The sequence below is a fragment of the Pteronotus mesoamericanus genome, unplaced genomic scaffold, assembly GCF_021234165.1.
Source record: "Pteronotus mesoamericanus isolate MK-2021 breed Mesoamerican mustached bat unplaced genomic scaffold, CSHL_Meso_final contig_173, whole genome shotgun sequence".
In the NCBI taxonomy this organism is placed as follows: Eukaryota; Metazoa; Chordata; class Mammalia; order Chiroptera; family Mormoopidae; genus Pteronotus; species Pteronotus mesoamericanus.
In genome coordinates, this window is record NW_026555072.1 from 13,539,391 (window position 1) to 13,552,175 (window position 12,785).

General features: G+C 38.7%; 1 protein-coding gene across 1 annotated transcript; it reads right to left on the reverse strand.

The window, feature by feature from the left end:
- Positions 1 to 11,323: 11,323 nt before the first annotated feature.
- Positions 11,324 to 12,307, reverse strand: MAGEB16 (MAGE family member B16). The gene has a single exon (XM_054566337.1). It carries the CDS (start codon positions 12,305 to 12,307, stop codon positions 11,324 to 11,326), a length of 984 nt encoding a protein of 327 aa, XP_054422312.1.
- Between the last annotated feature and the right edge of the window lie 478 nt (positions 12,308 to 12,785).

The window sequence follows — 12,785 nt, forward strand, 5'->3', positions numbered from 1 at the left end:
AAACTAACAGAGAGATGTGCAGAAGAGAAGAGTAGAATTCAGACATAGAAACAATGGGTTATAGGACTCAAAGTGGCTGGAGGACACTCTGATAAAGGTACCAGGCAAAACTGCATGGGACAATCAATATTTAGGATGGCCCTTGAAAGTCTGGTAGGTGTTCACAAGAAGCTAAAAATAATTGTTTAAAAAAATGTATTTCAGCATGCATTATAATTTTCTCTTTTGCTTTTTAATTTTCTGAGATATGCTGACTCACATGTTCATTTTATTATATAGTCCAAAAAATAATGAAAATACATTAGATAACATGTAGAGGGAATATCCAAGGTTTGCTAAATCGAGAAATTGACAGTTGACTTAGTAGATTATTACCAAGTTTCTACCATCCAGTCCAATGTCCTAACTTAATCAGCCTAAAGTTTCCAGCCATATTAAATAGCAGAGCAAGTTTTAAATTGTCACTCTTAAACGAACTTCCTTAGCAAGTTTCAAGTATGCAATACAGTGTTGTTAACTATAATCAGACTTAGCAGATTTCAAGTCTGCAATACAAGTATTGTTAACTATAATCAGACTGCATTAGCTCTCCAAATTGTGCATAACTGAAATTTCGTACCTCTTGACCAACCTCTCCTCATTTCTCTCTCCCATTCCTCACCCCACCTTTGTCCTGCAACCACTGAAATAGAATTCAGAAGACTTTTACTGTCACCAGACTTAAACCCAAATTATTCTATCTTAATGCTGGCTCTTGCTCCATTGCACATATTTCCATCATCTATAGACTGATCTCCTTGGTTTACATCTTAGGTTGGTCCATTATGCAGGTCCCAGCAGGAGCAGGCTTCTCACTTTGAAGTTTAACTTCTTCTTCTAATGGTTTCAAAGGAAATCCAAGAAGCAAACTATGTAATACATTAAAACATTTTGTTCTCTGAAGCAGTTTCCTTACATCTGCTGTAGCATATCCTCTCTATTGAAAAAATGTAAGACAGCAGAAATCTGAGGAAATGCTTTGAAATCAGGTGGATCTCTTGGTTTTCCTTAAATCCTACCCAGTCAGCTTTCTACCTTACTGAGAGTGGTCACCTCTCTTATTTCTTGCTAACAAGCCCTTTCTCACTCCCACGACCCTTCATTGGTAAATTTTACTGCCATTAACAAAACAAGAATGGATATGTTACAGGAGAAACTCCCAGAAACTCAGTTCTTCTTGCAGGTGCAGTAAAAGAATTATAGATCAGCCAGTCTATTATCATGCAAACAGGGTTTATTGGTAATCCATTCTCATCAAAGAGAACAGGCCTAACTAAGATAGGGAAGTGAAAGACATAGGTTCAGGGCAAAGCAGGGTAAGGGCAGCCAAAGGCTGGGGTGGCAAGCACGCACCCCAGGTCCTTGGTTCTGAGGACTTACATAGTTGGCAGGATGGGGTGAAGAAGTTACATATTGATTGATGGGTAAATGTGGTGCCAGCTTTCTCAGGGAGACATGACTCCCCAAACATAGGTATGTGTGGGATTCTGTTACCCCGAATCCTGATCTTGCTCCAGACTCCATTTGTTCATCTTATTGTAAAACAGATACGTGACTGGAGGCAGTTAATTAAAGTTGGAGCCTTACCCGAAGTTACTTATGGGCTCTTTCTGTAAAGCACTAGGGACGCCCTCATAAAACAGATAGTGACCAGAGGCAGACAATTAACCCAAGTTGTTTTATGGGCTTCTTCTTTCGGCACTGTGGATTCTTTCCTCTTCCCGCTTCCAGGCCTTGGGATGAAAACACAGTTTCAAAGGCTTTGTTTCCAAGATAGTGGGAACAATACATGGAATTTCAAGGACTGCTCTCCTCCTGTGCTAGCATGGTGTTTCCTCTGATGTGGAACACCTGGCAATATAATCAGACCAGGCTCAGGACTGAGTTAGTGGGTGAGACATGTCTCCCTCCTCTTGCCTGCCTTGGTTTGCTTTCTATCCTACCTAACAGATATAGCCTCCATTTCTTCAAAAGAATAGTATATGAGAAAGTGTGAATTAATGAATTAGCAGGAGAGATAATGTCATTCTCCATTGACTGCTGCCAAATATCAGTCAAGTGTACTACTCGCAAATGATACTTTAGGCCTCCTGGGCTCTTGGACCATTTGTGTTGCTAAGGCCAAGCCTAGATTATCTTCAATTGGTAACTTGACCATGTGTCAGTAATCCATAGCAGATCTTCATTTCATGGAAATACAGAAAACTTCCTGTACATTGACAATGACAGAGTTAATGGCTCAATAGGTGGCGATGTGTATGTCTGTATATCCCTTCTTTTCATCAATCTCAATACTTCTTTGCTATAAATAATTCCCCTTCACTACCTCCACCCTTCTCTAGGAGAATTTAGGTACTCTGTAATCTAATAGAGGACTTCTTTTTTCTGATGCTGGCTCTCTTTTTGACTGCAGTTTACATTCTGGCTACATATTGTCCCTTAGGTTATTCCTCTGCATTTTAAAATTTTATCTCAAATCCATTCTAATCCTCATCTAGAATTTATCTTGTTTATGAGTATCATTGCCATTTCTGCCTTACTATGTCTTTCCTGGGAAAAATACTTCCCCCAAACACTTTTGTTTAATCTGTCTGAATTGTTGCTCTTGTCATGTTATTCCTTGTTCGGAAACAAAGTCCCTCGTGCTGGCATTTAAACCCTTCACAGTGTGACTCCTGCATCCCTTAGTCTCATCGTTCACTTTTTATCACCTTTTTCTTATGCATGACCCAAATGGTACCTCTTCTTTCTTGAACAAACACTATACTTACCTACCTCTTTGCCTTATACCACATTCCTTTTCTGATATAATACACCCTTCCCTTTGCCCCAAACACTACCCTTTCAAAATTCTAGCATTCTTCAATGCCCATCTCAAATGGCACTCCCTTCCTTGGGCTTTTGCTTGAATACCTTGTCATCTTTTACCTAATAGCCCAGTAGTTTGCCTACTTGTCATAGTTCTTTAACTTAATTAACTATTTCTTTAAAGCAAGGGATCATGTCTTCATCATTTTAATTATTGTTTGTAAGTGCATAGTGTTCCCTCTGATGTCTTTTATGGGATCTTTGAGGGTCTGAGGTCAGTGTTATTTTTAGAACACTCGTAATGCATATTTTAACTCTTCTAATTTGTCTTTTAACACTTAGGCTAAGATCTTGTGGTTCATCTCAATATATTGTTTGCTGTGTCCACATTTTAGTGTCTTTGTCACTTAGTAACATTTTTATTTATTTTATTTGTATTTAAAAATGTTTATTGATGGGGGGGAGAGAGAGAGAAAGAAAGAGAGAGAGAGAGAAAGAGAGAGAGAAACATTGATGTGAGAGAGAAACAGCTATTGGTTGCCTCCCATACACACCATTAATGCAGGTTGAAACCGCAACCTAGGTATGTGCCCTGACCAGGAATCGAGCCTCCAAACTGGTGTATGGGAGAATGTTCCAACCAACTGTGCCGTATTGTCCAGGTCAGTAACATTTTTAAAGTAATGCAATGATTCCTGTACTATGTTTCAGTTCTCGGAATATATTTTAATTATTCTGCATGTCTTCTTAGTTTATATTTTTCTTCTTTGTAACTAAGCTACTGACCCAAATCCAATTGTGATGCATGCTCATGCTTTTTGTCTCCATGTATGAGAGTTTTCCTACATACCTCCCGGAGAAGGGGAAGCCCTTTCTTTCATTATACTTTCTCACCTCTGTGCTGATACAGATATGGATGCATTAGGGCCCAAAATACACAGAAAGTTAGGCACTTAAGAAGGATTTTAGCTATTTTTTCCTCTAACCTGAAATTCACAAGTACCTATATGTTGCTCATTCTAGGTGAAAAGTTTAGAATAGTAAAAGAAACATTTTTTAAGCTTTATCAAGGTATAATTCACATACAAAGAACTGCATACAGTTTATGTACACAATTTGATGAGTTTTTACATATGTAACACCTGTGATACTATCACCACATCCAGGTGACAGGTCTATCCAACACCCAATGGACATAAAGTTTCAGTTATGCTAGATGAATAAATTCTAGAGATCTGTCATATAACATGGTACCTATAATTAATAATATGGTATTATGCCCTTCAAAATCTGTTAAGGGGGTAGATTTCGTGTTGAATATTCTTGTCACAGTTAAAAAAAAAAGGGACACAATAAAAGACAAGCTTTTATTTAATCACCACTTGCAATGACATGACTGTCCTTTCATTTCCATTCATGGGTAAATGGAGGATCAAAGCTTAGCATATTTGAGGGTCTCATCCTTCGAGGCCACCTGAAATTCATTTCATGTACGAGGTGACTGGCATTTTAAGTGTAAACATGTGATCTGAATGTGTTCAACTTTCCTTTAGGGAGTTTAGACATAGAGATGGATTTTGTTCAAATGAGGATATAGAATGGGAAGTAATAATGGAAGTGCTCCTAGCCTGGGTTACTTAATTCCCACTAAAGGATTTTATATATGCTGGAGCTGCTAACAACATAGAAATATACTTTTCAATTTACAGAAGAAATTGTGGCAATAACATTTCTATGTAAATATACTCATGTTTACGGGTGTTCTCTCTGGTGGGGAAATATCTTGTCAAGGTATACTGATTTCAAAGTTTTAACCATTAGTTTCTTATTAACACATATAAAATATTTTCCAGTGTAGTTTTTAAATTGCTTATGTAAGACCGTCCCTTCTACTAGTTTTTACAAAATCATTAGCCAGATTTATAGATCCCTTCAAACTGCTTTCTCAGAACACTAAGGGCTGATACACTTATTCTGTATAAGTTTCTGTATAAATTATACTTATTCCGTATAACGATTAATTTACCACATTATTCTAGTTCATGTTTATTCCTTTCCCTCAGGCTGTTTTGTTGTATTCTTATTTATATTCTGTGTGTGGGAGAATAATTTTATACTTTTGTTGCAAAACTTGTAAGCATTTTTTCTGATAATCTTTAATTTGTAATTGTCATCTCCTTGAAAATTAATTTTGTAGCCTCTGTGACAGGTTAAGTGGTGGTTACAAGATTTAAGTAATAAATTGGGAAAAACTACATTCTTGTCTCTAAAGGTAAAGGGCTTGCTTTATGGAAAGAAGACAACTGTCTTCTGATTTTTTTTTTTTTTTGCAAGCAAATACTAAGGTGTATTTCCTTTTATTACTTTTTCCATTTTAGTGAAATGGATTTCACTAATTTATTTCACACGTTTATTAATGTTTTTCAACAGCATGTCCTAAGATAATTCTTTAAATGCAGCACTATTTAAGAGCTTTGGGTACTCACTGACCTAGGGCTGCATTTACATTGCCGAGGGTTTTTGACATTAAGATAATGCTTCACAAGGGTTAGAAGATTGGCTTAAACTCATGGTTGATTGGAAAAGATTGATTGGATTAAGAAATTAAGTATTATTGCAATTATTACAAGTTCTCTATTGCTATTTACATTTTTTATTGGATTATTGACATCCATTAATAAAATTATATAGGTTTCAGGTGTGCAGTTCTGTAATACACCATCTGTGTATTGTATTGTGTGTTCACCACTCCAGAAATAAACTCACACCTTTATAGTCAATTAATATTTGTCAAAGGAGTCAAAAACATACAATGGGGTAAAGATAGTCTTATTCAATAAATGGCATTGGGAAAATTGGACAGATACATGCAAAAAAAAGAAACTAGAACACCTTCTTACACCATATATAAAAGTAAACTCAAAATAGATTAAAGACAAATGTTAATCTCCAAACCATAAAAACCTTAGATGAAAACATAGGCAGTAAAATCTTGGATGTTTCTTGTATCAATATTTTTTCTGATATATGTCCTCAGGCAAGGGAAACCAAAACAAAAATAAACAAATGGGACAACATCAAACTAAAAAATTGTATTTCTTTATATCGCTTAATTTTTATCATTTAAAAGGAATATTAATGCTGGATAACATTTAAACTAAATTTTAGTAGTGATAATGAAAATCAAGGCATATTTAAATGAAAATGTGCCTTCTTTCTTCATTTACTTTTTTACTAGAAATAATGTTCAAATTTTAAGACTATAAAGGAGATTTTACAGATATCAATTACAACCACCTTTGACCTTAAATTCCATTAAAAAAAAACTTACTGGGAAATTGCCAATTGAAATGTTTGGCACAGTTTGACCCTGTGAACGAACACGGTGAAATGACAGTGCTTAATGAAAGGATAAAGTCAGCGCCATTTGCTATCGTGGCACTATTTGCCTAGCAGGCCTATGACCCCATTAAACATGACTGTCATTTCACTCTTCTGAGCTTCTGTCCCCAGGACTGGAAATTACTGGAAGCAAGAACAGAACTAACTGTTCCCTACAGCCACAGGCAGAAGATAACATTGGAACAAATTGCAGCCTCGTGTTACAACAGCCTAACAGCCCAGGGGCCACATCACAGCACCCCCCCTCCTTTTGAATCCAATTACAATCCAATAAAAGCTCAAAGCCCCCACCCCTCAATGTTGGTGCATCTCTCTGCACCATGGCCCTCTCCTTTCTTAGGGAGTGAATAAAACCTTTACTCCCTATGCTTTCTTCTCTTTGTGAATTCTTTCACAGCCTGCATCACTGTCCACTAGCATCTAAGTCATAGGATGTCATTCTTACCCACCCTTTCAACTTCTTAGCATTTAGGAAATAATCTCAAAGAGTAGCTATTACAAAGGAAAATGAATTTCTGCAGGTATGTGCCACTAATAGAAATAAGAAAATACTAGCTCCAGAAAAACAGCAGTGATGTGATTCAATGGTTTTCTGATATTATTTTTTCTAAAAATTGAACTGTTGTATTTTTCCTTTTTAAACCAAAATTTACACAGAAGCCCAGTAGTTAAAGTAAAAACACCTTTCTTGTAAAAGAGAAATAGAGACTATTTTTTCTCCTTTTCCCGAATAGTTTTCCTTCTCCTCATCTACTTCTACCACTGCATGAAATACTAGTTTAGTGGAACAGATGTGTTCAATGTCTTTGTGTCATTAGACATAATTAAACTTAGTGCCTTCCTTAAGTTCTCATGGCTGGTTGTGGGAGTTCCAGGGCTATCAACTAATAATAGTTCATGTTGAACATACTATGGTTTTCAAAATTTCCTTCTTAACCATGGAAATTACCAACTTAAATCATATTGCAGATGATATGAGAAGTAAAATGATCTGATATCTTAATGAGCACTAGAAATTAATTAAAAGAAAAAAATTTGCTCACATTATAAGTGACATTAATAGGTGTTTGAGCAGCCTGTGATGTCTGCAGGCTGAAATACCATCTTAGAGGTGGGAATGCTCACAATAGGACGGTTTATGATGCTTCTTGCTTTGGCTCTTCACATGCCCATCACTCCCAGACAGTTAAAAAAGGAAGAGTACAGTTTCCACAGGTTCTGAATCAAATCTGAAAATCTCTGCACCTTAGCTTAACCCTCTCCCCCAGGCAGTGGACCAGTGATTATAGTCAGAAAATACTCACTCTCTGGTGTGCCATAAATTCAGAAACCATGAGAAGCAATTTGTATTGGCGAATACCACCTGGATTATTTTAGAAGACATGGCCACATCTAGCCCTTTACCTGAACATCAGCTAAGGAAAATAGTACTAGGATATCCCCCTTCAAATTTCCTCTTCCTTGCAGTTGCATGCCATCTTCCTCTGCTCATTGGTACTTCTGTCCTGTCTCAACAATCTTTCATCACTCATTAACATTCATATAGCCCAGAACTCAGTGGAGAGGGCCCAGCATACATGGAGGACAAAACACCCATTGCCAGCAGGAATCAAAGCAGATCCCAACCCTGATATACTGGCAAAGGACTCTAAGACCTGCAACTTCCCCAGAATCGACCAGTAACATTACTGGATGATAGAGGACATACAGCTATACTTGGTCTAACAGTAGGTAGGGAAGTTCCATGGGATGATGCACATTTCAAATAAAACTCCTCACTCAGATAACCACACAATTTCTGTTAGTGGTGATTCAGAGATTTCCCAAGTCTGTTCCGGTGAGTTTTCTGGGATACTTCCCCCACTTTCATTCTTTCTGGTCCTTTCTCCATTCTACACTGAACTCTGGATTCAGAACTTTGACTACCAGCCTGTTCTTGGTTCTCTCTATGTGGATTTACAGGTAGTTTTTCTCATTGATCCTGGACATTGCTCTTTCCCCAAATCTTCATCCCTTATTAAATATTAGTCCCATTCCCTGTCTACTGGTCATTTTGGTCAAATCCTTGCTTCTCAAATTAAGCACTTTGGATTTTTAAAATGATGTGTATGAGTGTTTATGGTTTTCACTTGCATTAATTTGTTAAACTATGAATTAGAATAAATTTGAGGATAAAATTTTTGCAATATTTATAAAAATTTACAATCTTCACACATTCTCCACTTTAATCCAATTTCTACCTTGCTATCATGATCGACAATAGACTTTATTCCAGTAAGTCATGTTAAAAATAGTTCAGTTCTATAAGTCATAGCAACAAATGGGAAACAAAGTATGTGCCCAGCTGAAGGAGGCAGTTAAATTAATTATGGCACATATATGCAATGGAAGCAATTACAAAAGTGAAGTATATATGTTTGGTCATAGGAAGATCCTGCATTCGTGTTAAGTGAGAAAGATATATGGCAGAATCTGTATATCACTACCCCATTATGTTTTCTAATCACAATATATATTTTTTATAATACATCTGTGTGTGGGAAAGCCTAGACTTGGCTATAAGATAATACACTAGATTGTTAATTGTGACAACCTGAGAATGTGGCTGAATTATGAAAGAATATTATACAGGTGGAATATGTGACCTGTCTCTATTTCTCAAATTTTTGCACTAAGAATATGTGCAGTATGAGCTTTGTCCCTTCTGCAATGTTTCTCAAGTACTTTTAATTTGTAAGACTCAATATGCCAAAATGACATGTTCTGAGTGGCATTCTAGACCTCCACACACAAAAGAGCTGAAGCTGGAGAAAAATGCCAGCCCCTGGGCAAAATCAACTCTCTGAGGTAAAGGGTAGCAAGATTCTTGGGAAATGAAGCTCACAGACACTGCCCTAATTTCATCTGATTATCATTTTCACCTTTCTTGTTTATATGCATTTTTAGCACTTTAGGGGTCCTTTATTTAAAATGGTTTTATTTATTTTTAGAGAGGGGGGAAAAGAGGGAGAAAGAGAGAGAGATAAACATCAATGTGTGGTGGCCACTCATGTTGGGACCTGGCCTGCAACCCAGGCACATGCCTTGACTGCGAATCCAACCAGCAACCTTTTGGTTAGCAGGTCTGCGCTCAATCCACTGAACCACACCAGCCAGGGCCCTTTTTTTTCCTATTTTTTAATCCCAAGAGGCATTAAGGAGTAGTGAGAAATGAATCAAGAGACAGAAGATAGGCCTCAGGCTGGAGGAATGGAATAGAGTGAGCTCTAGAAGAATTCACACCAGAAGTCTAACCTCGGCTTTGTCACATAACCGGACCTGTGAACTCACATTCACAAGCTTTGTTGACTCTTAGGCTCTTCACCTCAGGAGTGAGTCTGATAAGCCCTGTTATAATTTACTGTTGGAAAAAGTGCAATGTATGTAAAGCAGCTGGCACAGTTCCTGGCATACTTTAGGTCTTTAATGAATGGCAGTTATTACTGCCAATGATTTTGACCACTGACCCCACCACCCTCACCTAGGTAACTTTTTAAAATCCAGTATGTCTCAGAGAACAGGAAGTACTATAAGGCATGGGATATTAGATCTACCAAAACACTGCTTAACAAGTAAACCACAGTAAATAAATACACTCTAAAGCTGTGTTCTTTAATAATGGGTGAGGCAATTTCTTCTCCAGCTGATGCAACTCAAAATTCCTAGAATTTCTAATGAGAACAAGTATTTCCCCTTTCTGTTTATCTGTTCCATTCAAACTACCCCTATCGATTTTACACTCATCAAAATGATAAGCATTTCTTAGACTATGACAAATTACACTGAAAATAACACTTTAAGATATCCTGAAATGGAGTCGTCTCTGGCTTTCCCAGAGGACAGCAAACACTAACAAAGTGGTTTCTGGGAATCTCATTTTAGAAAAGTATCACTGTTGTCTCTCAAAAACTCTCTGAAGATGATGTGCTTAAAAGACTGTTCGTAATGGCACAGAGACAAGACCACAGAACAACTTCCATTTCTGCTCCAGTGGAGATTTCTAACCATGACCTCAAAGTTAAATGTGAAGAACAATTTTCCCCACCAGGTTTTCAAGACTCAACTCTGCAACCCATCACCTGTAAGTCTGACACTCATCACCAAGCCCAGCCTCTTCTTGCCCTGCATCTAACATTTAACTTAAAATTAACTCTCATTTAAGGAATCCCAGGTTTCATAAACCCCCAACTTCCTTGCTCTAGGGCACTTATGCTTGACATTTTCATACAAGACACCTCCAATCACCTGCTATCTCCTTATTTCACTTGCCCTGGAGACATTAGAAGATATCCCAACATTATTATAGAATTGCCAATTCTGTAAGTAAAAATTATCAGGACAGACTCTAGGCCTTGTTTATCCTGGAAAGTCCAGGATTAACATGGTGATTTCCAAACAGCAGGAAGTTCAATAAAGTATGGGGAATAAAAGAAACAGAGAGCACAGGATCTAATTTACTGAGATTTATTTCTTATGAATACACAAAGAAGCAAATTCAAGCATTTATCATTTAATTTTATAAAACAAACATAAAAGATATGAGAGAAATTGATCTTCTTTTACTTGAGTTCTATTTCTTAAACTCAAGTATCTTAAAATTGATTTAGTTCACATTTCTAGTAAGTGCCTATAGCAATGCAATGTTTTCTTATTCCAGGTGACAACATGAGATGGATGGTTGCACAATTTGTTTTAGTAATAAAAGCTTTTACTATGAAACCTCCTTAGAGCATTAAATGCATGGCCAATATCATTCATAAACTCAAGAGATTTTAAAGCTAATTAAATCTATCCTAAAAAACCAATAATTTGATTAACACACATTACTAAACAAAAGAATAGTTTTTCAAGTTACATATATGAAAGAGAAACACAAGCGTACTGTGTTTCTTTCATTGCCATCACTGACCTAAATTCTGTGAACATGAACCGCCTCTTCAAACAATGCATGAGGAAACTATCCCTGACTTCTCTAGCATGGAAGGAGCTGCCAGGCTTGGCCTTAGAACTGGCAGTGGCCACGATAATTGATAGCCTAACCAGAAGCCACAGTGGCAACTCTGGCCTGAGATCTCTCTTGTTCTTCCTCAAACGCCTCTTCATACTGAGATGTGAAAGAACTTGGGTCTGATCCATGAATCTTGGCCAGAAACTTCAGGACTTGCATCTTGGTAGTTTCAGCGTGGGCTCTCGGACCCCACAGGTATTCAAATTGTGCAGGACCACTAAAGGCCATCTGCTTGTAAATCAGGTAGCCCTCCTCCACGAAATATTTGGTGATGAGACTCCTGGGGTCTCCAAAGATGTAGTGCTTCCTCCCAGGATATAACCCTATCACACTCAAAACTTCCCAGATTTCTTTCTCAGTGGCACTGTTGCCATTCATGAAGATGGCCCCCAGGAGAAGTAACAGGACGCCGGTCTTGGGCACGCCCTTTACACCATGCCGCATCCCATCATAGGTGAGGCCCAATTTGATGAGAATGGCATAGCGGTGGTGGATGGGATCCACTTCCTTCACATCAAGGCCAAAGATTACCTCCATGCGCGTAGAGGCTCTCAGTAAGATGTCAGTGAAGTGATCTCGGTACTTTTTGTCGACTATCTTTAACATTTCTGCCTGGGTTATTGGCTCTTTCACTTCATACTTGTGCAGCAGGAAATCCACCAACCAAGCCGCCCTTTCATCTAAAGCATCTACGGGCACATTCTTGGGATCAGGAACTGCCTCTGAGCTGCTACCCTTCCCCTCTTGGCTATTGGATCCCTCACCCGATTTGCTTGATTGGGTGGCTGTGGTGACAACAGAGGAGGTGAAGACACTCTGAGGACTCTCAGGAGAACTGAGGACACCAGCATCAGGAGCCTCCTTCAAACTGCCAGGCATTGGAGGGTGGGAGGAGAGACAGGCCTTCTCTGCAGCCGCGGACGCCTCTGCACCCTCCAGGCCTTGGGTCCTACTACAGGTCTGAAGGGGCTGATCAGGTGAGCACTGTGCATTCTTCTGACAAAAAGCCATGAGGACGCTTGTAGGTGACAGTAATCAGGAGGGCGAACAGGAAGGCAACGGGGAATCTCTGCCTAAGGGAAAGAAGGAAGATGTGAGTGGCCTCAGCTGCAAAGCTCAACGGTGGTGGCTCTAATAAAAGCCGCCTGCAATGGACCTCTCCAGACAGCAGTGCTACACCTGACCTCCTGGTTGTTGTGTCCCCCTAGGACAAGAAGGGAAAATGCTCAATTCTCCTCAAGGTGCAGCCGGCCAAGCCAGGCTGAGAATTCTCAGGAACGACAGCAGGCAGGTTAGGCAAGTGTGGCTGTGCTCTGTAGAGCCATTTGTGTTCTGAGGAGGGCGGCCCCTGCAGTGCTCACTCAGTTTCACTACCGGGCCATTCCATAGGGTCTGTGACATCTTCCTCATGCTAAATAAGGCTGTCCCCCTAACACCAAGTCACACCTCCTTTCGGTCATTTCTAGACCAAAACTGCCAGTGTATGAAG